Source organism: Henckelia pumila, chromosome 3 (genome assembly GCF_033568475.1).
Source record: "Henckelia pumila isolate YLH828 chromosome 3, ASM3356847v2, whole genome shotgun sequence".
NCBI lineage: Eukaryota > Viridiplantae > Streptophyta > Magnoliopsida > Lamiales > Gesneriaceae > Henckelia > Henckelia pumila.
This window is the reverse complement of record NC_133122.1, coordinates 44,618,657-44,645,607: the sequence shown is the minus strand read 5'-3', so window position 1 is coordinate 44,645,607 and position 26,951 is coordinate 44,618,657. Positions and strand designations below refer to the sequence as shown.

Sequence of the window (26,951 nt, the reverse complement as noted above, 5' to 3'; positions counted from 1 at the left end):
TTTAAATAATTGGAATTGCTCACAAGATTGAATCTATCGGTTGATTTTATTTATCACATAATTGGAGTAGTTTTTCTCCCATTAATTAATTAAGCATTAAGTCATCTATTTTTCATAATAAGTATATGATAAGACAAATATGAAATAAATTTGGATAAAGAATTTTAAAGTCTTTAGTAAATATTAACATGTCAATAAACAAATTGTATATTTGTTAAAAAAAATGAAAAAAATAACTTCAAATTTTTTTCAGTTAATTATATTCTAAAAATATTTCAGAAGAGTTGTAAAACTTTTGCTCCCATTCTCAGCTCATTTAGTTTTTTATATTACATTACTAATTTAAAATATCATTATCGCCACATAATCCGTCTTTTATAAATGAGTAGATATTTTGTAAAACAATATCACATATCTTTATCTGTGAGACGGATCAATCATGATCATACTTATAATAATAAATAGTAATATTTTAGCATCAAAAGTAGTATTTTATCATGAGTGACTCAATTAAGAGATATGTCTCGCAAAATTTACCGGTGACATCATCTCACATGAGTTTTTGTGTTTATGAATATCCAGGGGTTTCAAATATAAATAATCATTTGATATTTTTTTATAAATAAAGAAAAATAGCAATAAATAAAAAAAATAAATATCTCACCCATAAAAGGTAGAGAAAAACAGGGAACCCAATTATCCATATGGCTATCAGACTATCATCAGTGCCCATCTCGTCTCATAAATAAAATAAAATAAAAAATAACTACATTTTATCTTGTAATTTATATTTTTTCAATATTTTATTTTGTTAAATATGATTTATTTTTTAGTTCTGTAAGTTACATATATTTTTTTTCGTTTTTTTATCTTGTTATTACAATGAATTTTTATTTTTAATTTTATAACTTGTATATATATTTCATTATTTGTCCTTTAATTCGTATGAATTTTTTTAATTTTTTTTACCCAAAAACATGATGGATTGATTAAAAGTTATAAGACTAAAAAGGCTAATTTATCGTCGACATGGCCAAAAATGAAAAAAATAAATAAAGTACAAAGCACACGACAAAAAATGTAATTTTACAAAAGAAAAAAAATCACTAATTTTTAATTAAATATGTTTTCAGTTGTTTCATTGTCAAAATAATGACAAATATCAATACAAATCTTTCAAGGTTGAAGTTTCGTTAGCCTTAGCACAGATTCATTTTAAATTTTAAGGGAGTGTTTACAATCACTAAAAAAAAGTGATTGCTAGATTTTGGGTTAAAAAAATTATTTTTGTGTGTTTCTTAAACCCAAATTATGTGTTTGCTTATATGCTTAACTTAATTGAAATCTAAAAGCTACTCATGTGGTGATTAAAAAATTAATGTTAAAAAATCATTCTAATAACGTATTTATCAAACACTACCCAACTTTGATTTTTAGATTTTCACATTTGTTTTCAGACACTACCAACATTTGATTTTTCTTAATTTTTTTTATAATTTATAAATTTAATCATTTTTACAAAAGCATATTCGTTTGCAAATACTCTCTTAACTGAAGCGAATGATCATTGAAACATTATATAGAGTTTATGGAATTTGATATTTTATTGATATCAACTATGTATACGGATACAAAGTTGTTCCTATGAAAGCGCAAAAATATACATAAGATAAATCTCTAACTTACAATGCGATTTACATAGAAACTACTTAATAGATAAACTAATAAAATAATGTGATATCAATACAAATATTGTGAATATCTACAAAAATATTTGCTGACAAAGTAACACATTAGACCAAAATTGAATGAAGGGGAGTCAAATGTACCCATTAGATTCAATTAAATTGTCTATATTAATTAATTCATCAATCATACTTTATAAAATATAATCACTCGTGTTTGCAATCGACAGCTTAAACAATAAATTATCATCAAGATCCGCCGCCCAATCTCTAAAAGGCTAGGCCAATCGAAGTTTCGTCTAATTCAAAAGCATTATTGCAAGATGAAAAGCAATCATAAGTCTAGTACATCAAAGTTGTGGAATAGATAATATTAATACTCAATATTTGTTTCACAAATCAACTAAGTCGACGAAGATTATGTGAACGCAACAGACGCCAAGCTATGACTGAGAAAGAAAGATCCAACTATTTGGCTCGCCGTACAGAAACATATCAAAGAGGAAGACAGAGACATTCAAACACTAACTCTGTTGCAGAAAACTCAATTAATCCGGAAGAAATATCCAATGACAATGAGAGATGTAAGCATCTTATAAAATATTTAACGCATTCTTAAAGATTTTCTACTTCCCAATACTGACACATATATAATCTACTTCCAATCCTGGTTAATGTGTCTACAAACATAAAAATTGTTAAGTTTTTGGTGTTATTGTAGGTGTACATGCAATTACGGTGGGACAAACATGTCGTGTGGAGTCAATACCTTATCATACTTTCTCATCAAATTTTGAGCGTGGAGATACCAGTGTATAACAACCAATAACTTTTGACCATCGAGATAACAAAATTTTTAATGTATGATTTTGATATTTAATATTCGTTGTATTTGGTATATACATGAGATGTTCGATATAAATTTATTTTCCATTTCTTTAACTTTTGGTATAATTGCTACATACATCCAATTATTTTCCATCACATCACGCATAATAGTGGTTAATTTACAAATCCAGTCAAATCCATTCAAAAAATAATCAAGATAATATTTTAAAATGTATTGCGATTTTCATACTATAATAAATATTATAAATCTTAAATTAATTATCCTAATATATTAATAAAGTTCAAAAATTTAATTATACACAACTAAATAATCTAAGGATAAAAAAAATCTAATAGTATCAAAATATTATTTATAATATGTCCTTAAATACACCGATATGCATATATATAAAGTAAGCTCACAAAAAAAAAAAAAAAAAAACTCAACCCAACACTTTTGTTAAAAAATAATCAAGATAATATTCTAAAATGTATTGCGATTTTCATACTATAATAAATATTATAAAATTTAAAATAATTATCCTAATATATTAATAAAGTTCAAAAATTTAATTATACTCAACTAAATAATCTAAGGATAAAAAAAAATCTAATAGTATCAAAATATTATTTATAATATGTCCTTAAATACACCGATATGCATATATATAAAGGTAAGCTAACAAAAAAAAAAAAACTCAACCCAACACTTTTGTTGTCTATTAATTTTTATGACATAAAAAATAAAATATTGATATTGATAAATGTCAAAAGCACATAAATTAATCTAAAACAAATATATACAAATTTCAACATTATCAGTATGTCTCACAAATTTTAGATTCATAAAAAATTAAATACATTTCTAGGAACAAAATAATAACGTAATGTTCAATCTTTTAACAATTATTTTTTCCAAAATAAATTTTTTAATTGTATTTTTAAACATATAACATGTTATGAACTAATTTCTGAATCTAAACAAATACTATCATATGAATTCATATATTTGAAATTATGAATTCAACATTCACTCATAGTAATTAAATATAAATAAAGAATCAAACTGAATTTCGCAAACAAAGTAATCAACTAATAATCTTTCACTCATAACAAAATTTAAGGTCTGACACAATTGATACTACAATTTCAAAATTTTAAAAACTAAAAAAAAATCTCAAACAACAAAATATCTTCTTATAGATAAAACTCTTCATTACCAACTTTGAAATAAACTGATATCAAATTATTAAGCGCAAATAACTCCTGCACTAAAACAATCTTTCAAATGGTATTTTTTCATAACATTAACTTGATTTAATTGTAATTATAGGAACTAACTATACTGAAAATCATACGATCATTACTGTTCAAAGAGGTCAACGTCCACGTAGACATCGTACTGCAGCAAGAAATTTCAAAGAAAGTGAACAAAACCATCAATGGCACATGCCTCCTCCAATTGTTTGCCCGCATTGTCAAGCTTTATTATTCCATGAAGAAACATCTCAGTTGTGTTGTAGAAATGGACGTACAAAACTAGATATTATACCTTCCCCAATTGAGTTGCAACAACTCTTTGCGGAAGAAAATGAAGAAGGTAGACATTTTATACAGTACATAAGAGCTTATAATCATGTTTTCTCCTTCACATCGATGGGAGTCAACATAGATCATAACTTAGCAACTGGAGCGAATGGGATCTACACGTTTCATGCTCATGGGTCAATATATCATTCTATTGGAAGTCTTCTGCCAAATGAAAACTGTAGGCCAAGGTATATGCAAATGTGGATTATTGACACAGAACATGAAATTGAAAACAGAATACAAGAGAATAATGAGCTCCGACGAGATTTGTTGACCAAGTTACAGAATATTCTCGATAGACATAATCCATTTGTAAGTGTCTTCCGACAAATAGGTCGTCGACAAGATATACCTACTTGCAGGCTTATAATTAAGCAACAAAAACCTAATGAACACCAATATAGTCTACCAACCGTATCCCAGGTCGCAGCTGTAATTGTTGACAATGAAGTCATGATCAACTTGAGCGGTAGAGACATTGTTGTACAAGGAATCAACGGAGATCTCATAAATATTCAAGACATTGTTGGCTACTATGATCCTTTGCAATATCCTCTCTTTCTACCTCATGGAACATATGGTTGGAATATAAATACCAGGAACATTGATGGTACTCGATTATCTTGCTTAAACTACTATGCGTACATGCTACAGGTTAGCAATATCTTGATAAAAATTACTCTATGTTCTTTGTGCTTAATAAGAAAAAATAAAAAATTACTTTTATGACTAAAATCATGTATATATCATCTTTGCATTAAATACGCGAAAATTCTACATCATTGCTTCTTCGAGGAGGACGTTTGTTAGGAAAAATTGCAAATTTAGTCCTGTATGTTTGTCACTTTGCGATTTTGGTCCTTTATGTTTTCACATTTCAGTTTTAGTCCTGTATGTTTCGATTTTTGGCAATTTCGGTCCTTTTTCTTCGAAAATGCTGACGTGGCACTGTACACGTCAGCTCCACATCAGCATTGAATTTTTGCCACGTCAGCGCCACATCGGAAAAAGGACTAAAATTGCCAAAAAAATAAAGATAGCGGACTAAAACTGCAATCTGAAAATATAAAGAACCAAAATCGCAAAGTGACAAACATACAGGATCAAAAAAGCAATTTTCCCCGTTTGTTACAACAATATGTAGTCGACAATTATATAAAGATTGAAACACAAAGACTCAGATGGATACGTTCAAATCAACATAATATCCGATCTGAACTTTATCAAGGACTACAAGATTGTTTAGATGGTGGAGAGAATAATGCTGGTAATTAAATGGTTTAATATATACGATATTATTTTGTAATATACTATGCGTTCCATAAATCAAATATCTAACATATCCTTGAAACAGAAAATGTTGGTAGAATAATACTCCCATCATCTTTCAGTGGAAGCCCACGTGATATGTTTCAACGTTACCAAGATGCAATGACTCTGGTACAAACTTATGGAAAACCAGATCTGATGCTTACTATGACATGAAACCCAAATTGGAATGAGATTAAAAATCAACTGCATCCAGGACAATCTCCTCAAGATCGTCCAGATTTAATCACAAGGGTATTTAAGTCAAAATTTGATGAATTTAAGAAAGACGTCGTGGACAAAGGAGTATTAGGTAATGTTCGCTCTTACTCATATGTCATCGAGTATCAGAAGAGAGGGCTACCTCATGCTCATATGTTACTCATCTTTGAAAATACGGACAAATTGCGTACCCCAGATGAGTTCGACTCAATAGTACGTGCTGAAATTCCTTCGCAAACAGAAGAGCCAAATCTATATGAAGCAGTACTCCACCATATGATACATGGACCATGTGGTTTACTCAATCGTCATTCTCCATGTATGACCGATGATAAATGTAAAAAACACTTTCCGAAACCATTTGTATCATATACTTCTCGAGGAAATGATTCGTATCCTTTGTATCGAAGACGTCAAGGTCTAACAGTCGTACTATCTGAAAATGATCAACGAATGGTGGACAATGGTTGGGTTGTCCCTTACAACCCATGGCTTCTATTGAAATATGATTGTCATATTAATGTTGAAGTTTGTGGAGGTATCAAGTGTGTGAAATATATATATAAGTACATTCATAAAGGGCCTGATCGAGTCGCGCTAGAGTTGCGTAATGGACAGAATATTGATGAAATCCAACAATATGTGGATGGTAGATGGATTTGCGCACCCGAGGCACTGTGGAGAATTTTTTCTTTCGAATTTAGCAGGATGTACCCTTCGGTGATTAGGTTGCAGATACATCTACCGTACCAACATTTGATCATCTATGACCCAACTAACTGCATAACCGATATACTCACGGATGACAGAAACACCAAGACCATACTTACCGAATTTTTCAAGATGAATAATGATCAAACAATAAAGGGAAAATAATTATACATGGAATTCCCTCAGTATTATACTTGGATACAATCTGGAAAAAAATGGATTCCTCGAAGAAGTCAAAACAAGGTGGTTGGAAGAGTGTATGTTGTGTCTCCTTCTGAAGGTGAGAGGTTTTATCTTCGCATACTCCTAAATCATGTGAGAGGCCCAATATCTTTTGAAGAACTAAAAACAGTAAATGGGAATATCTATAGAACATTCAAAGAGGCAGCTCAAATGAGGGGACTTCTCCAGCATGACGATTATCTTCATCAATGTTTACAGGAAGCATGTTCTACTAGAATGCCATTTTCATTAAGAAGATTATTTGTCTCAATATTGGTGTTCTGTCAACCAAACGGAGTTAGAGAACTTTGGAACAAGTTTCACCCCTATATGTCTGAAGATTATGTAAGATCAAGTTCAGCAAGCACCATATTTATCACAAATAAGTTGCTAATTGAGATAAGAAGGCTGTTGCATCATTACAGGCATAAACTCGATGATTTTGATTTGCCCTCGATCGATCTTGAGTTTTTAAATGACTACACACTCCCAAGACTAATTGAAGACGAGCTTTCTATTCAAATTCCTGATGAAGATTTGAGATCTATTGAACAATTGAATGTTCAACAAAGGTTAGTATTCAATATTATTGTCGAGAGTATTATGTGCAACCAACCAAACCTTTACTTCATTGATGGTCCAGGGGGGACTGGTATGACTTTTCTCTATCGTGCAATTTTGGCACAATTAAGAAAGCAAGGAAAAATTATAATTGCAGTTGCAACTTCTGGAATAGCTGCAACGTTGTTGCCAGGGGAAAGGACTGCTCATTCACGTTTTCAAATTCCACTTAGACCAACGACAACAACACTTTGCAACATTAAAAAGCAAACTGAACTTGCAGAGCTCATAAGATGTGCGGCAGCTGTAATATGGGATGAAGCTCCAATGAAAAATCGTTGTGCTTTCGAATCTGTTAGTAAAATATTTCAATACATAATGGAAAATCAATTGCCATTTGGAGGAAAAATTATGGTCTTCGGTGGAGATTTCAGGCAAATACTACCAGTTGTCAAACGAGGAACAATGAGAGATCAAATTACTGCAAGCATTTCAAGATCAACATTCTGGAATCATGTCAAGATATTACAACTCGAGCAAAATATGAGATCTGCACAGGATAATGAGTTCTCGCAATTTCTATTGCGCATTGGTGATGGCTTGCAAAATACTACGCATGGTGATTTCATAGAATTGCCTGAATCTATTATCATATCATGGGAAGGAGAACAATCAATTCATCAACTCATTGACGTTGTTTTCCCCTATATGCTACATCATGTCAACGATGCAAAATACATGGTCGGCAGGGCTATTATTACACCAAAAAACTTTGATGTCGACAAAATTAATGAAATGTTAATTTCAAAATTTCCCGGTGATGAAATAGTGTACACATCTTGGGATAACGTCGAAGATGACAATAGCAACCTTTTTCAGGAAGAGTTTTTAAACTCTCTTATCCCAAGTGGTTTGCCACCACACAGAATCTCTTTGAAGGTAGGCTGTCCTCTCATGCTTTTGAGAAATGTTGCGCCTGAACTTGGACTATGTAATGGGACAAGATTAATATGTCGCACTCTTGGAAGAAACTTCATCGATGCAGAGATTATAACAGGACCGCATAAGGGAATGAGATATTTTCTTCATCGAATGCCTCTTAAAAGCGAAGAAACTTCCGGATTACCGTTTGAACTTACACGTAGACAGTTTCCGATAAGATTGAGTTTTGCTCTTACAATAAACAAATCACAAGGACAAACAATACCAAATATCAAAATCTTTCTGCGCAATCATGTGTTCAGCCATGATCAATTATATGTTGCTCTTTCAAGAGGAGTGTCGCAACATTCTACAAAAGTTTTGGTAGTGGATGGTAATTTAGAGAATTTGAATGGTGTATACACAAGGAACGTGGTTTACAAAGACGTGTTGTTGCCTAATAATGTATGATTAAATTCAACTTTCAACATCAACTTACACTATAAAATTTACAAAAACTTTTTAATGTGAATAGTTGCAGTGCTAATGAAATTTTTTGTGTTATGCAGGTAACCAATTAAATATTTTCAACCACTTAGCTCCTGAAGAAAACATTGAGCACATCAGAGAATATCAACACAATCTGAATGCTACATTAAAAAGAGTATGACTTTATTACATTAATGCATTGTAGTGTTTAAAACTTCATATCATAAGCTAATCTCACTTTTACAAACATTGTAGCCTACAAGATTGAGAATAATTAGTCCAGGATGGAAAATTACTGTTGGTATAAATACACACGACTTTGGGAGATTGATTTTAAGAGTTATTAGGAGACAAAAGAAACATGTGTAAGTGAACCCACGTTGCTAAATTATTAATTTTAACTTAAAATAATGGCAGATAAAATTGTATATTTTTTTACAGTGCAAAGAGAATTGCTTGGATAGAAGGATGAGATTTGACGAAGGTATGATATCTTAAATTATCGATATCTTTAATATGCATCTTTCACATTTTTAACAATATATATAAATTTTATTATTATTATTCATTACTCAATTATGCAGAGAGGCATATTGACAAGACGGAATATGAAAGAAAAAACGTTATTCAGGCACTCATAAAAAACCACAAACTAACTTATATTCTTACAACATTACGTACTCACATGATTACTTCGTATTATTTCTTATGACCACAAGAAAAAAGTAAGAAGTGCAAATGACACCGACATTCAAGTGGTATTAAATCCATATTATACATCCTTTATAATATCAAATCAAAATTTTTATTACTTGCTCATGCATTTAGTTGCATGTATTTTAATTACGCAAACAATATTATTGTAGTTCTACGACAACTATCAACCAAGAGAGCACAACATCCATGTCACATCAGATATGCAAGGTAACATTAAGATACATGTTTTGGTTCTATTTATGTTCACATGGTGTTATTAATTCTTACGATTTCTTTGTAGGAATTCAATTTTTTTTTATAAAACATCAATAGTCATCTGGAATTTGATTCTTCATATGTTTAAGTTTCATGTGTTGTAGTTTGGCTTGGTGTAATTCTTCTTAATAAAAAAAACTTAGGCGCTTAAGATTAATAACTGTAGCGACCTTACCCGGATCCACTACCTAATCAGAGCGATTAGCGCAAGCAACAACAATTAAAGCGTTAAATAGCGGATAATTCCAAAGTACAACAAATCCAATCGGCAGAATACAACCGACGATAAAAATAGTGTATAATTCTTTATACAACCAAATCGAAATTAGGGTATCAGAATCCCTAACAAACTACCTCTGCAAGGTAGCAACCTCAACCCTGCTGGGAACCACCGGGACCGTCCAGCCTCAGACCTGACTCGCCACAAGGTGTCCCAAAACACGAAACATAAAGGGCGTGAGCGACTACGCTCAATACGTAAGCAATGATATAAATACAAATATGAGCATGCACATGACTTTAAAAATCAGGGTTAAATCACTTTACTCATGGCGCCTGGAATACACAGTACCGGGCAAGAGAGCGACTCCGCGTGGTACTCGTATATTCCCTAGACACGAATCCTCAGGAAGAATCGCCTCGACTGATGGAAACTGTCATGACTCACATCATACCCGATGCAGTCTCCGTAAAAACATATGCATGTGCTAAAAACAGTAAAACATAGCCAATACAGCACATACATCATGCATCATACACATATGTAAAAATATCATGCCGGCCATCTCGGTCAGTACTTACGTACCTCTAACACTGCAGGTCAACTCCTAGCACACCCGTCTAGGTCCAAAGCCTACAAGTCTGCTCTACTGCATCTACACATGCAAAAGTCCATGCATCACTATAAACACTCTAAAAGCCTTAACTAAGCTATTTCATACTCCTAAATATTTTTAGGAAGCCAAATTATACCTTCGTCTGTCGTCAGTCCGCTGGTGTAGAATCGCCTCAAAACTTAGGCACACCTCCGCTACGACGCCGGAATCGCTAGGCAACTTCCGAATTCCCAATAGGATGCCTAGAACTCCGTAGATCTAAGTAAGAAGGTTCGAAAACCAGAGGAAAGGAGGGGAAATCGGTGCACAGAATGAGAGCTCGGACCCCTTATTTATAGACGGCGATCGGAACGTCCGATCCCTCATCGAAATGTCCGATCGCGAACGGAGCGTCCGATCGTGACATCGGAACGTCCGATGTCACCTCACGTGCGTAAGCAGTGACGTCATCTTGCTGACGTCGGTGATGACGCTAGCCCTAGCCAGAACGGAACGTCCGATCCTCCAACGGAACGTCCGATCCCGATCGGAGCTTCCGATCTGTGCTTCGGAGCTTCCGATCCACTATGGATAATTTTAGGCAAAATTTAGTAATTAATTTTCTTAATTACCTTGATTAATTGCGGGTCATTACATTCTCCCCCACTTAAGAAATTTCGTCCTCGAAATTACATTTTAAGGAAAACATAGTACGCAAAAATCAATGCTCTTATTACAACTGAACAATATACATTCGATACAACAGAGTACAAAATCTTAAAACAACTCGGGGTGCTTGGCTAACATCCGACTCTCCAACTCCCAAGTAGCTTCCTCTGTACCTCTGCGTTGCCACTGTACCATCACCAACGGTATGCGCTTGTTACGAAGCACCTTGTCCTTCCTGTCGAGAATCCTGAGAGGTTTCTCCACATATGACAAATCTTGGTCTAGTTGCACCTCAGTCGAACGCAAGATGTGGGACTGATTCGCCACGTATTGTCTCAACAAAGACACGTGAAACACATCATGAATCTTAGAAAGATTTGGTGGCAAGGCTAGACGATAAGCCACGTCTCCAACTTTCTCGAGAATCTCGAAAGGACCAATAAATCTTGGTGACAACTTACCCTTGAGATCGAACCTCATCACCTTTCGGAAAGGTGATACATGCAAGAATACATACTCTCCTTCTTCAAAATGAAGTGGCCTGCGATGAGTGTTCGCATAGCTAGCCTGTCGATCCTGGGATGCCTTAATCCTGCGTCGGATCAATTCTACTGCATCAGTCATCTGCTGAATCATCTGAGGACCCTCCACCTGCCGCTCACCAACCTCGTCCCAAAACAAAGGTGTATGACAACGACGTCCATAAAGAGCCTCAAATGGTGCCATGCCAATGCTGCTATGGTAGCTATTGTTATAAGCGAACTCCACCAATGGCAAATGATCGTGCCATGCTGGGCCAAAATCCATTACGGTAGCTCGAAGCATGTCCTCGAGAGTACGGATAGTCCTCTCCGATTGTCCATTAGTCTCTGGATGATACGCTGTGCTCAAACTCAAAGTGGTACCAAGAGCCCGCTGAAAACTCCCCCAAAATCTTGAGGTGAAACGAGGATCTCTGTCGCTCACAATACTCAGTGGAATACCATGAAAACGGACAATTTCTTGCACATACAGCCGTGCCATCCTGTCGAAGGTGAAATCCCGGTTATATGGTAAGAAATGCGCGGATTTCGACAATCGGTCAACAACAACCTAAATCGCGTCGCAATTCCTGGAAGACATAGGCAAGTGGGTGACAAAGTCCATCGTCACATGCTCCCACTTTCACTCAGGAATATCGAGATTGTGAAGTAGACCTCCGGTTCGACGATACTCTGCCTTGACCTGCTGACACACAAGGCATCGGGACACGAACTGATAAACGCTGCGCTTCATTCTTTTCCACCAAAATCGAGTACGTAGATCCTTGTACATCTTCATGCTGCCAGGATGTACTGAGAACCTACTATGATGAGCTTGCGATAAGATCTCGTCTCTAAGTGTGGAATCATTAGACACAACCACACGGCCAGAAAGACACAATAAACCATCCGCCTGAAAATGGAAACCAGCTGAATTCTCACCCTCAGTGAACCGGGCTAATCTCTGCATCTTGGGATCAACACCCTATGCCTCACGAATACGTCTATACAAGGCTGGCTCAGCAAGCACAGACGCAACATGAACTCCCTGTTGTTCCTTCTTATGACGGAAAGTGAAACCCAAGGAACAACACTCTTCGACCATTCGTGACACTGCACTGGTACGAAGGGAACTCAAATAAATCTTGCGACTAAGCGCATCAGCAACCGGATTAGAAGATCCTGGATGGTAATTGATTTCGCAATCAAAGTCCTTCAGCAAGTCCATCCAACGGCGCTGTCGCATGTTCAACTCTGCCTGAGTGAACAGGTACTTCAAACTCTTATGATCAGTAAAAATCTGGAATCGTTCATCGTACAAATAATGACGCCATATCTTCAGAGCAAAGACAATGGCTGCAAGCTCTAGATCATGTACGGGATAATTCCCCTCGTGAGTCTTTAGTTGCCTGGAGGCATAGGCAATCACATGCCCATTTTGAGTCAACACACACCCCAAACCCTGAAGAGAAGCATCGGTGTGGACTACGAAACCACCAGATCCAGTCGGCAAGGATAGCACTGGAGTATTCGTCAATCTACGTCTTAACTCACGAAAACTGTCTTCGCACGCGGAAGACCACTCAAAAGAAACATCCTTTCACGTCAACTGTGTCAAAGGCCTGGCTATCTGAGAGAAATTCTCCACGAATCGACGGTAGTATCCGGCCAAACCCAAGAAACTACGAATCTCAGATGTTGTCGTCGGGCGCGACCAATTAAGAATAGCCTCTGTCTTGCTAGGATCCACTGATACTCCATCTCTAGAAATGACATGACCAAGGAACACAACTCGGTCAATCCAGAAGTCACACTTGCTGAGCTTAGCATACAACTGATGCTCTCGCAAGGTCTGTAAAATAGTACGAAGATGAAAGGCATGCTCATCTATGCTACGAAAATACACAAGGATGTCATCGATGAACACTACAATGAACTTATCCAAGAGCTCTCGGAAAACCCTGTTCATCAAATCCATGAAAACAGCTGGAGCATTCGTCAGACCAAATGGCATCACTAAGAACTCATAGTGCCCATATCGAGTACGAAATGCTGTCTTCGAAACATCCTCGTCTCTAACTCGCAACTGATGATACCCAGAACGCAAGTCGATCTTGGAATAGACAGAAGTACCCTGCAATTGATCAAACAGATCGTCAATCCGCGGGAGAGGATAATTGTTCTTTACTGTCACTTTGTTCAACTGACGATAGTCAATGCACAAACGCATCGAACCATCCTTCTTCTTGACGAATAGAACCGGGGCTCCCCAAGGTGAAACACTGGGTCGAATGTAGCCTTTATCAAGAAGATCCTGCAACTGCTGCTGCAACTCTCGCATCTCAGATGGAGCTAATCGGTACGGTGCTCGGGAAATCGGCGCTGTCCCTGGCAACAAGTCAATGCCAAACTCGATCTCTCGCACAGGTGGTAACCCTGGAATCTCGTCGGGAAACACATCCGGGAACTCACTGACTACTGGTATCTCCTCCATGTCCGGACCCTCTAAGGATGCATCAATCGCATAGATCAGGTAGCCTTCCCCGCTAGACTCTAAAGCACGTCGGGCTTTCAGAGCAGAAACCACCGGCATCGGGGGTCACGCTCCCTCACCATAGAAATACCAAGCATCCTCAGCCTCGGGGCGAAACTGGACAAATCTCTGGTAGCAATCCACTACCGCTCGATACGAAGTCAGAAGATCAATCCCGATGATACCATCAAAGTTATCCATCGCTAAAACCATCAGGTTAGCGCTCAACAGATGTCCCTCAAATCCCAAAATACAACCCAAAACAAGACTCTTAGCTAAGACTTCCTGACCCATCGGAGTCGAAACTGCTAACAAGACGTCTAAGGAAACAAAATGTAATCTATGCCTCTTAACAAACCGAGCTGATATGAATGAATGCGAAGCACCAGTATCGATCAAAAGATAAGCAGGAAAACCGCACAAACTAAAAGTACCTGCAATCATGTTCTCACTGTCTGCCTGAGCCTGCTCCTGGTTCAGCGCAAACACCTGCCCCTGAGCACGCGGGCGCGATGACTGTCCTCTCGAAGAAGACTGAGAATGATGTCGCTGCGATGGCTGCGACTGCTGACGCTGCTGCGGTGAAGGCTACTGCTGATACTGCGGTGGCTGATAGATAGTGGTCTGAGAACCACCAACACTCCCCGAACCACTCACTGTACCGGCCAAAGTGGGACAATCTCTCTTCATGTGACCCTCCTGGCCGCACTGAAAACAAACACCAGTGATATGAGGACACGGTCCTGGGTGATGCTTCCGTTTGCACTGACGACAACGTCGTGAATCACCAAAACGATGAACACCGCCAGATCCGGAAGAAGAAGAAGAAGTACCACCCTGTCTCTTAAAAGACTGGGCCCTTGGACCCAAAGAGCTAGATGGTCTGGATGCAGAAGATCCGAAAGTCCTATTCCTCTGCAGACTGTCCTCTGCCTGGTGACAATTGTTCACCTAATTCTCGAAGTTCCTCTCTCTGCCCACGGCAACCAACTGATGAATGTCAGGGTTAAGGCCCTGAAGAAATAGATCGTGCATCGTCTCTGAGCTACTCGCAATATGGGGACTGAAAGAAGAAGCTCAAAGAATTTCTGCTGGTACTCATCAATGGTCATAGTACCCTGTCGCAAACTCAGCAACTCGCTCGCCTTCATCTGATGCAAAGCTGGAGGAAAGTAATGCTTCTCGAAGGAAGACTTAAACTCAGCCCAAGTAGCAGTAACCCTGGCGGCAATAAACGGAGTAGAAGTAGCTCTCCACCACCTCTTCGCATTTCCCTCTAGAACAAAAGCTAAAGTCTCCATCTTCTGGGCATCAGTACACTGATACTCCCGAAAACAACTCTCCATACGCTCCAACCAGTCCTCAGCAACTGCAGGAGCCTCGCCACCCACCAATGGCTTAGGAGCCATTTGAAGAAAACGGTTCATACTAAAACGCCTATGATCCTCATGATGATGTCTATGGTGATGTCTCCTTGGTGGATCACCCCAACGACCACCGCTAGCCTGACTCTCGTAATCATCATCTGCCATCTGTCAATAACAACAGACAACTCTTTAAAATCCATTTTACTAATTTCCAGTTGCAATGCGCTCTGATACCAATAAATGTAGCGACCCTACCCGGATCCACTACCTAATCAGAGCGATTAGCGCAAGCAACAACAATTAAAGCGTTAAATAGCGGATAATTCCAAAGTACAACAAATCTCATCGGCAGAATACAACCGACGATAGAAACAGTGTATAATTCTTTATACAACCAAATCGAAATTAGGGTATCAGAATCCCTAACAAACTACCTCTGCAAGGTAGCAACCTCAACCCTGCTGGAAACCACCGGGACCGTCCAGCCTCAGACCTGACTCGCCACAAGGTGTCCCAAAACATGAAACATAAAGGGCGTGAGCGACTACGCTCAATACGGAAGCAATGATATAAATACAAATATGAGCATGCACATGACTTTAAAAATCAGGGTTAAATCACTTTACTCATGACGCCTGGAATACACAGTACCGGGCAAGAGAGCGACTCCGCGTGGTACTCGTATATTCCCAAGACACGAATCCTCAAGAAGAATCGCCTCGACTGATGGAAACTGTCATGACTCACATCATACCCGATGCAGTCTCCGTAAAAACATATGCATGTGCTAAAAACAGTAAAACATAGCCAATACAGCACATACATCATGCATCACACACATATGTATAAATATCATGCCGGCTATCTCGGTCAGTACTTACGTACCTCTAACACTGCAGGTCAACTCCTAGCACACCCGTCTAGGTCCAAAGCCTACAAGTCTGCTCTACTGCGTCTACACATGCAAAAGTCCATGCATCACTATAAACGCTCTAAAAGCCTTAACTAAGCTATTTCATACTCCTAAATATTTTTAGGAAGCCAAATTATACCTTCGTCCGTCGTCAGCCCGCTGGTGTAGAATCGCCTCAAAACTTAGGCACACCTCCGCTACGACACCGGGATCGCTAGGCAACTTTCGGATTCCCAATAGGATGCCTAGAACTCCGTAGATCTAAGTAAGAAGGTTCGAAAACCAGAGGAAAGGAGGGGAAATCGGTGCACAGAATGAGGGCTCGGACCCTTATTTATAGACGGCGATCGGAACGTCCGATCCCTCATCGGAACGTCCGATCCCTCATCGGAACGTCCGATCGCGAACGGAGCGTCCAATCGTGACATCGGAACGTCCGATGTCACCTCACGTGCGTAAGCAGTGACGTCATCTTGCTGATGTCGGTGATGACGCCAGCCCTAGCCAGAACGGAACGTCCGATCCTCCAACGGAACGTCCGATCCCGATCGGAGCTTCCGATCTGTGCTTCGGAGCTTCCGATCCACTTCGGATAATTTTAGGCAAAATTTAGTAATTAATTTCCTTAATTACCTTGATTAATTGCGGGTCACTACAATAACTAAAAAGGAATTCAAGATGATAGTTGTTCCAAATGCTGGTACATGTATATGCTATCTCAACAAATTAAAATTCTAAAATACCATATATTGTTTAACTTTCTTAAATTATTCTCTAAAATTTTCTTTAAACAACATCATTATATTTTATTTCTTAATTTTTGTTTAATTTTTAAAAATTCAACAACATTTCATTATGATGGAAATAAAATTATGCATTTTTTTGAACAAAAAATTAAAATTATGAGATTAGTCAGTTCATAAACACAATGTATCATCAAGAATCATCTTTACATGATCACAACTTTAATTTATTTTTGACTATTTGACGATATTACATCTTACGCTTTGTATTCATTTGCATTTTAACGTATCCAGTTTTTCCTCTTTCACTTTTATCATACGTTGTGCAACTTTAAATTATTTGTAAGCATCCTAATCCAATATCTATATGTAGATGCAGGTACCAAAAAATCACACAACTGACATGTACATAGTGCTTACAAGTTTTCCTACACTTGATGCCCTAACAAATGTATCAAAACGTACTTTTAATTAATTAAATTAAATACAAGTATATACTTAAGTGTACTCTTTATATGTTCACTTGGTGTTAAGCCCTCTTTACTGGTGCATGTCATGTGTATATAGTTTTTGGTTATTTAAAATTCGTTATAATGTGTCGTAGACTTTTTTTCATTGAGTCTTATAATGTTATTCATCCAAAATATTATGTTACTAGGTAAATGAAATTTCTACACATAAATTATCACTATTTTTTTTTCTTTTTTTTTTACCAAAACGAGGGTATAAAACTAATTGTGAAAGAAATATTTGTAGCATATACAACTTTTTTTTTCTTTATTTGCAAATCATAAAATAAAACATATTACACTTGATTTTTTTAATTTTGCACCCACACATAGCATATGAGAGACATTTGTGGGACTTTTTTAGTCGGCTTATACCAAAGACAAATATGGTTAGTATAATAATCTCAACCATAAATTATGAGATTAGTCGGTTCATAAACACAATGTAAAATCAAGAATCATGTTTTCATGATCACAACTTTTATTTATTTAATTTTGACAATATTACATCTTACACATTGTATTAATTTACATTTTAACATATCCAGTTTTTTCTCTTGCACTTTTATCATACGTTGTGCAACTTTAAATTATTTATAAGCATCCTAATCCAAATTCTATATGTAGATGCAGGTACAAAAAATTCATACAACTGACATGTACATAATGCTTAAAGAAGTTTGACTCCACATGATGACCTAACAACTGTATCAATGAATTCTAAAATTTATAAAATACTTTTAAATACATGTATATATATGGAGTACTCTTTGTATGTTCACTTGGTGTTAAGCCCTCCTTAGTGGTCCATGTCATGTATATATATATATATATATATATATATATATATATATATATATATATCTATATCGGTTATTTTAAATTTCATTATAATGTGTTGTAATATTTTTGCATTGAGTCTTATAACGTTGCTCATCCAAAAATTTTATTTTACTAGGTAAATGAAATTTCTGCACTTAAATCATCACTTTTTCTCATACTTTTTATTACCAAAATGAGGGTAAATAATTGATTGTGAAAGATATATTTGAAGCATATAGTACTTTTCTTTTTCTTTATTTGCAAAAATGAGAAAATAAAACATATTATACTTGATTTTTTTAATTTTGCACCGACGCATAGTATATGAGAAACATTTGTGGGACTTTTTTAGTCGGATAATACCAAAGACGAAGGTGGTTATTATAATCATCTCAATCATAAATGTGTTACAAAAACAATAGATAACTTCAATAGGTTTGTGTTAAACCGTTAAAACCTTGCAACATTTGCTTGCAACAAAAACCTTAAGACTTATTACTTAATAAACACAATTTAGCATTTATTCGCCCAATATAATTCAATCTCCTTATTCAAACTTTCGATTAAGAATTGTACTGCATTTCTTCTATTTAATTCGAAATTAATACGTCTTGCGCACGCATAGCGTGTGCACCGGGTTGCTAGTTTTTAATTAAATATGTTTTCAGTTGTTTCATTGTCAAAATAATGACAAATATCAATACAAATCTTTCAAGGTTGAAGTTTCGTTAGCCTTAGCACAGATTCATTTTAAATTTTAAGGGAGTGTTTACAATCACTAAAAAAAAGTGATTGTTAGATTTTGGGTTAAAAAAAATTATTTTTGTGTGTTTCTTAAATCCAAATTATGTGTTTGCTTATATGCTTAACTTAATTGAAATCTAAAAGCTAATCATGTGGTGATTAAAAAATTAAATGTTAAAAAATCATTCTAATCACGTATTTATCAAATACTACCCAACTTTGATTTTTAGATTTTCACATTTGTTTTCAGACACTACCAACATTTGATTTTTCTTAATTTTTTTATAATTTATAAATTTAATCATTTTTACAAAAGCATATTCGTTTGCAAATACTTTCTTAACTGAAGCGAATGATCATTGAAACATTATATAGAGTTTATGGAATTTGATATTTTATTGATATCAACTATGTATAAAGATTCAAAGTTGTTCTTATAAAAGTGCAAAAATATACATAAGATAAATCTCTAACTTACAATGCGATTTACATATAAACTACTTAATAGATAAACTAATAAAATAATGTGATATCAATACAAATATTGTGAATATCTACAAAAATATTTGCTGACAAAGTAACATATTAGACCAAAATTGAATGAAGGGGAGTCAAATGTACCCATTAGATTCAATTAATTTGTCTATATTAATTAATTCATAAATCATACTTTATAAAATATAATCACTCGTGTTTGCAATCGACAGCTTAAACAATAAATTATCATCAAGATCTGCCGCCCAATCTCTAAAAGGCTAGGCCAATCGAAGTTTCGTCTAATTCAAAAGCATTATTGCAAGATGAAAAGCAATCATAAGTCTAGTACATCAAAGTTGTGGAATAGATAATATTAATACTTAATTATCATTAATTTGATTCTTTTTAAAACACTTTTAAACGAGGTTGTCGCACAAAATTTGTTCAATATAATTTATTTGAATTTGCAAGTTATCGAGTTAGATAAAGAATTTATCTAATATAAATTGAAAATATGAATAATTTGGAAGAATCTTCAATATAAAATATGAAAAAGTAATTGCTTTGATGGAAAGTGGGGAAGGCTGGCTACCTTTCGGTTATATGGTTGGCAACTTGTCACGACTCGTAGTCTGAGTAGGCCATTCATCACTAATAAATCAATACAAATCTACATTTTCTTGTCTCAATTCAATTTTCCATTTTCACTAACTCCTTATTTTATTATATTTTACAATTCGAAGAGATTATATATTACTATATAATTGTACATAATAATGCAAAAAAATTATGTAGTTTATACATTTTTTTTACGACGTTAAAACTCACCACCGTTGTTTTTGAACTAACACAATAGCTTGTAAACTACGTTACTCAGATAAATCGTACTGGACAAGTCATGTGCGATACGAGTTTGCTTTCATATTTTATATGCGAGAAAAAACGGATTTTTGAAATTACTTTTTCTCAAAAAAAAGAAATTGATATGGATTTATCATTTAACTCCTTTCACAAAATAGTTAGAAGTAAAATTAATGTAGCGAAGAAAAAATATTACTCGAAATAAGAGGATCCAGACGATCAATTAACCTGATGGTTTGACAAATTCGGATAGAAAGTCATTCCGGGTGGTCAAAAAATCCAAATATTATTTATTGGCTACATCATATATATATATATATAATAATAATAATAATAATAATAATAATAATAATTGATGATGGTTGTAAAATCAGGGCCCGGACTATCAGGGTAGTGTTGTGGGCCTGACGTGGTGACCGGGCTAATGAAAGTAATATATGAGCTGCCCTTCCTTAATCAAGATGATCTGCACACCAAAAAAGGGAATAAAAAGCACGTTAGTGGGACGCCGGAGGAAGTTCCGGCGGGGCCACTCCGATGCTTAAGTTAGACTTAAAAATAGAGTGGGCTTTTTAGAGAAAATGAGTATAGTGCTTTGGAAATTTAGGTGAACATACCTCTACAAATATCTGTGACCAGGTATTTAAAGGCCTTGGAGTGAGAGTGCCACTCCGCAATTCCAGGGTAGTGGCTACGATCTGGATCGTGGGTGTGGTAGTTGCCCATGTTTGCCTGTCACGTACGATGAACCCGGAAAGCTTGGGTTGATGATAATCGTGGGGATCATGCCCCTAAAACACGGGCTTTATATAAGTCCTGCATACCTGGTTTTCCGGGCTCCTGAGGCTACTGGGCTACCTTAATACGACCCTACCACTCCGGGGCATTCGTGGCCCTGCCCTCCTGGCTTACCGGGGCATCACTACTCATCCCAAAAATAGTCGGGCTAGAGTCTTACTCGCTGTCCTGACTTACAGTTCCGTCACCCTTGCTTTAATACAACCATGTAATCCCTGACTCTTTATGTCCCTGCTTCCCGGGGCATACGTGGCCCTGCTCCCCTGTCTTGCCGGGGCATCAATAATAATAATAATAATGATCATCTGCACCCTAGGGTTTTAAGTGTGCGACCACTAAAACTAGGTATCGGTTTTTAGTGTTTTTTTTAATACTAAAACACGATATGAGGTTTTAATGGTTGCACACGAAAATCCTACACCCTAAGGTGCTGATGATCATTATTATTATTATTATTATTATTATTATTATTATTATTATTATTATTATTATATATATACTAGATAAGATAATTTATACCTAGATTATTAATATGCCACATTAAACGGACCCTTATTGTATTGGTTTTTTTTTTTTTTTACATTTCAATTAATATAATCAAGAACATTTTAGGAAATTTACGTTAAAATACCAAATATGGTTGGTTACCAAGAGCCCCTCCTCTTTTATTAAATAGTAAAAGATATGTAAATTTATTAATTTTCAAAAATAAATTAGTAAAAACTTACCATATAAACCAAATAAAACATTCGACTATTAACATATAAATACCATGATGTTCATCATTCATCGGTCAATGTCTGCTTTCTTTTCCAACTTGCCTTTAGTTTTCAGTATAATAATCATATTTCAACCAATCCCATCTCTGAAAACTGCGTGCACACCTCATTTGTACATGTAACTATTTGTAAATCTTCATCGGTTCTTGACTTTTTTCGTTTCTTTGTTTGAACCCAGTCCATTTTGTTTCTATATAGATCAATTTGGTTGCTGAAGTGGAAGCTGCCCACTTTATTTGGGTTCTTCGGATTATAAGGTTTGATTCCGCCTGCCTTTGACATTTCTTGTAACTTTTAGTTGTTTTTACAGATTTATGAGCTGATTTGATTTTTAGATTAATGGGTTGTTTTTGGGTTCTGTTTGCATTTGATTCTGCGCTAATTGGGGCGTCCTATGGAATTTTTTCTGTTTTTAGACAACATTAGGATATGAAAAACATTCTTGAAATGTAAAATACTCGAGTATGTATGCCTGAGTTTTTGTTTAAATCAAGGTTGTCTCTGACTTGTGCATAAATTTTTACTTTTTATTGATCAAGTGTCTTTTTGGCGATTTTGGCTGATTTACTGTTTCTATTACGCTCTGTTTTTTAGATTGGTTTAAGATACATGGGAGAAATATTTTTCCTGATGTGCTGTGTTTCGCAAGTAATTGATGAATGTACTTGGTTGAGCTTAAGTTCGACTGAGTTATGAATTTTCATAGTTTTCCAGATGATGCATAAAGATTGTGTTTGAAATCGATTTATATGTTCTCTATAATCAGAAATATGCTGCCTTAAACACTAGATTTTAACTCACATCTTTATGTTTTTCCAATCTTTCCAGTTCGGGATTTGAAGCTTTTACTCATCAGTGGCATTTGGCAAAGTTGGATCCTTCTTTTATTGGAGATACTAGTCAAAATGGAGACGAGGCGGACTCAAAAGGTTGAAAATGAGCAGAAAGTTTCCTCCCTCGGTATCGCATCAGCCTTAGTTTCAGCAATGCATGAATGGCTGCTGATTTTTATGCTTTTTATTGAAGCCATTTTCTCCTACTTGGTCACGACTTTCGCTCGTTACTTCCGACTCCAAATCCCGTGTTTGCTATGCTCAAGACTTGATCATGTACTGGGAAAGGAGAGGCCTGGCTTTGTTTGGGACTTAATGTGCAACAAGCACAAGTCCAAGGTCTCTTCTTTAGTCTTTTGTAAACTTCATAATAACCTTGTAGATATTCATGGGACGTGTGAAAGTTGCTTCTTTTCATCTGCTGAAACCAAGAATGAGCCAAATGCTGAAACATATAGATTGCTGGTAGGGAAATTAGGGAATGATGATCAACATGGGCTTGATGATGAATATAATCTTGGTTCTTGTAATACAAGAATGTGTTGTTGTAATGAACCGTGGGTCTCGAGGAATCTTGCGCCAAAGTTTTTCCGTACCAAATCAACTGATTCTGATAAATCTGAATCATCAAACCTCCACCTGTCGAGGAACCATGATGCTGGTCCTTTGCCACATGTAGAATATGCAAAAATCAAGGATACGTCTGACACTGAATCCGAAACTCAAACATCAGATAATGATACTGGTAGTACTTTTATTCGTGAAATTGATGTGCCAGAACAGGATTCAGCAGCTGTTTATTCCCTTTCAGAACCACAAATTACTACAGTTACTGTCTGTCCAGTTGTGGAGAAATCAATGGAGTCAGATGATACTTTCAGTTCCGGTTATAATGACCAATCCGAGGGCCCTCTTGGGCATGGATTGGAGGAACTTAAGTGGCATGACAAAAATGATGTTAATACACCATCTGATCTTATTTCTTTTACTGAGGCACTTCCCTTGCCCACTGTTGCCGGGCCTCATTTCGAAGAACCCAAAGAAACTGGTATCTCTTGCTGCATATTGTTTTCATTATGCCTAATAATTTTAGTGGAATCCCTTTAGCTTTTAACACTCGTTGCTATAAGATGGTGTGTAGCACAGCTTTCGGAACATGATGCTTGGGATTTAGAAAATCCGAGTTATACTGTTGCCATTAATTTTTAACTTTTGGTATAGTGGTAGGCGTCTGATCCTTTAGGCAGTCAAAAAAATTATGTCCGATATTCTCATACCTAATCTATGTTTTATTCCTTCAGATTATAGAAGAACCTCTGTCTTGGAGCAAGATGCTATGGTTGAATGTGGAGAAACGTCTACGACTGGAAACTACTCCATGGACAGAACATATTTACAGAGAGAAAATTATGTGGAACTTGGAGATATTTCAGTGATCAGGAGTGATCCCATTGCAGCAAATGAAAATCAAATGGATCCGAAACCTAGTACAACCGACACAAGTTTGCAAATTTCCGATTCTTTAGAACTCGTTGATGCTTATAGATTAGCCATTGGGGCTAGGGGAAGGCAGCTATCTGGGAAACTCTTGGAACAACAAATGTCTATGAAAGAATCTAAGAGAGCCAGTGAAGATTTGAAGCTCTTGCTGTCACAAATATCTTCAGCCCGAGGGATTGAATTCTCGTTAAGTGATAGTCCTAGGATGGTGCACATAAATAATGAAGATTATTTATCTATGGATGCTTCTAGTCCTTCCATAGGGATGCAACTACTTCAAAGAAGGATCTCGCTTGAGAGAAATGAATCAAATATATCTCTAGATGGAAGCACGGTGAGCGATATCGAAGGTGAAAATTTGGTGGATCGATTGAAGCGACAGATTGTGCATGACAAGAAAATAATGGGTTCTTTGTATAAAGAGTTGGAGGAAGAGAGGAACGCTTCCTCGATTGCTGCTAATCAAGCCATGGCCATGATTACGAGGTTGCAAGAGGAGAAGGCATCGATCCATATGGAGGCTTCGCAGTATCTAAGACTGATGGAAGAACAAGCTGAGTATGATGGTGAGGCGTTCCAACAAGTAAACGACCTTCTCGTGGAGAAGGACAAGCATATTCAGTTTCTCGAGGAGGAGCTTGAACAGTTCAAAAATGGCACGTCAAATAATTTTTTCAAGCAAAGTCCTATACCAGATGTCCAGAATCAAGAAACTGAAAAGGATTCTATTCTGAAATCTTTGAAGAAACTTGAGGAAAAACTATTTGTCTTGTCAAAAGATGAAGTTCCGCTGGATGCGAGTAATGGTTTTTTGGAAGAGCTCGATGACACAAGGTATACTCAAGAATCAGTGGGAATAGGAAGAAAGAATGATCTCTTAGAAAACACGTTCATGGATAGAGGTTCTGAGTTAGACTATCTTTGGCACGAGCTTTCTAGTATCAGAAAACGATTGGAAGTGCTGTAGAGAACATTGTTATATTGAGTGTTGAATAGAACAAGAAAAGAATACTTTTTTACATGGGAAACTACTCTAATTGTTACAAGTCATGAGGATGATTGGCCCTAAAAACTTCAACTGGGATCCCATCATATTGAACAAGGTCGTCCAGAACCACGAACTTGAGACATGTATTCACCACATTGTCGGTTATGACCACGTGAACTTGGGTGCCCAACAAGCAGTGCCTCCGTGCCTCCTCAAGACAATGAACAACTTCAAGACGATTCTTTAGCATATATATCTTAGTTTGCAAGTGCTTGGATTTTACATTTTGTAAGCATTATATCATTCCAGTGTAGCATTCTTCTTGTTCTAGTTCTTGATCAGATGAGATGCTTTGGTGTGATTTGTTAGAATTTTTACTAATGGATTTTTCAAGAGTGATTTGCATGCTATCAAGAATTAATGAAGGTTTGTGAAGATCAGAAAACCTTTTTGATGTGATCAATTTTCATGAATGGATCGAGTTTGAATTGGATTTTTTTTTTAAAATTTATGGACTCCACAAATATGGAGTTCAAAAAAGCTCTTGTTGATATATCGTTGGACGTGTTTATATATCAATAAGGTCATTATTATTTCGTACGGCTAACTTATAAAACAAAGAGAATATTAATATTTGAATGTGCTTAAGCATAATGTTTTTCATTTTTCTGGTAACATGTCCTAATTTTAGAATACGTTGCGGTGTTGTATTATATATTATAAGTGAAGTTCATGAGGAGAAAAATCTCTTTCAGAATGATATTCCAAATCTAACGTACGAAAGTTTATTTATTTTTTGTTTATTATATAAGAGAAGCATTACCAAGTCAAAGTCAATGGAGTGAATTGCGCATTTATTGCATTTATTACTTTTTGTCATTCAAGGTCATCATCTATCTCATGGGATCTGCAATTTTGAAAAGTAGTGTGCAAGATACTCCTTTAATCCCAAATATATTATTCACGTTACTTTTTTTTTTTTCAAATATATAATCATATATCATATTTAGTAATATTTTTTTACATTTTTTTACTAATATATCCCTATTAACTATATCTTGAAAATTGTGCAATCATTTTTTAATACATTAAATAAGGATAAAATAGGAAGTCTATATAAAATTTACTTTTTCAATAAAAATTTTTAATCTGTGTAAAAAGAAAAAAATGACAATATATATGTGATAGAGGGAGTATATGTTAATAAATATAAGAGATATTTGATCGAAAATATTTATAGACAAAGTTTTAAAAATGAACAGAAAAGATATGAAATAATAAAAAAAAACTTGCATTTCTAATAAATTATTCAGTAACAATTATTATCTTCTCCTCAATTTTTACTCTAATATATCTATGGTATGGTTGGAATTATGAAAATCCATATATACGAGTAACATAATATTTTGTGACACCAAAAAATAATGTCGAGAAATTGGAATCGTGATTATCTACTACATGATAATCATACATGAAAGATAAAAAGTGTTTTTTTGGATGATGGAAGAAACACTGGCCCATTCAACCATTGGCGAAGTCTTGATTCAGTTCACCCACAATCATAAAGTAC

At 35.6% G+C, this 26,951-nt stretch overlaps 3 protein-coding genes across 3 annotated transcripts; all 3 read left to right on the top strand.

Annotated features, from left to right (window-relative positions):
* The first annotated feature begins 4,169 nt into the window (after positions 1-4,169).
* On the top strand, positions 4,170-6,509 carry LOC140888613 (uncharacterized). Its single transcript, XM_073296308.1, has 2 exons — positions 4,170-4,757; positions 5,697-6,509. Exons 1-2 carry the CDS (start codon positions 4,170-4,172, stop codon positions 6,507-6,509), a joined length of 1,401 nt encoding a protein of 466 aa, XP_073152409.1.
* Positions 6,510-6,515: 6 nt separating this feature from the next.
* Positions 6,516-8,519, top strand: LOC140888612 (uncharacterized). The gene has a single exon (XM_073296307.1). The coding sequence runs from the start codon at positions 6,516-6,518 to the stop codon at positions 8,517-8,519; it is 2,004 nt and encodes a 667-aa protein (XP_073152408.1).
* A 13,590-nt stretch (positions 8,520-22,109) lies between these two features.
* LOC140889042 (uncharacterized) lies at positions 22,110-25,819 on the top strand. Its single transcript, XM_073296744.1, has 5 exons — positions 22,110-22,178; positions 22,259-22,317; positions 22,889-22,989; positions 23,087-23,941; positions 24,195-25,819. The coding sequence occupies exons 4-5, from the start codon at positions 23,209-23,211 to the stop codon at positions 25,358-25,360; spliced, it is 1,899 nt and encodes a 632-aa protein (XP_073152845.1). The 5' UTR covers positions 22,110-22,178; positions 22,259-22,317; positions 22,889-22,989; positions 23,087-23,208; the 3' UTR covers positions 25,361-25,819.
* The last annotated feature ends 1,132 nt before the right edge of the window (positions 25,820-26,951 follow it).

Bases quoted from the DNA above. Each gene is read 5' to 3' on its own strand.
- LOC140888612 (XM_073296307.1), top strand. From the start codon at position 6,516: ATGGAATTCCCTCAGTATTATACTTGGATACAATCTGGAAAAAAATGG.
- LOC140889042 (XM_073296744.1), top strand. From the start codon at position 23,209: ATGTGCAACAAGCACAAGTCCAAGGTCTCTTCTTTAGTCTTTTGTAAA. The intron at 23,942-24,194 runs GTATCTCTTGCT...TTATTCCTTCAG, and splicing joins CGAAGAACCCAAAGAAACTG to ATTATAGAAGAACCTCTGTC.
- LOC140888613 (XM_073296308.1), top strand. From the start codon at position 4,170: ATGGGAGTCAACATAGATCATAACTTAGCAACTGGAGCGAATGGGATC. The intron at 4,758-5,696 runs GTTAGCAATATC...GATGAATTTAAG, and splicing joins ACTATGCGTACATGCTACAG to AAAGACGTCGTGGACAAAGG.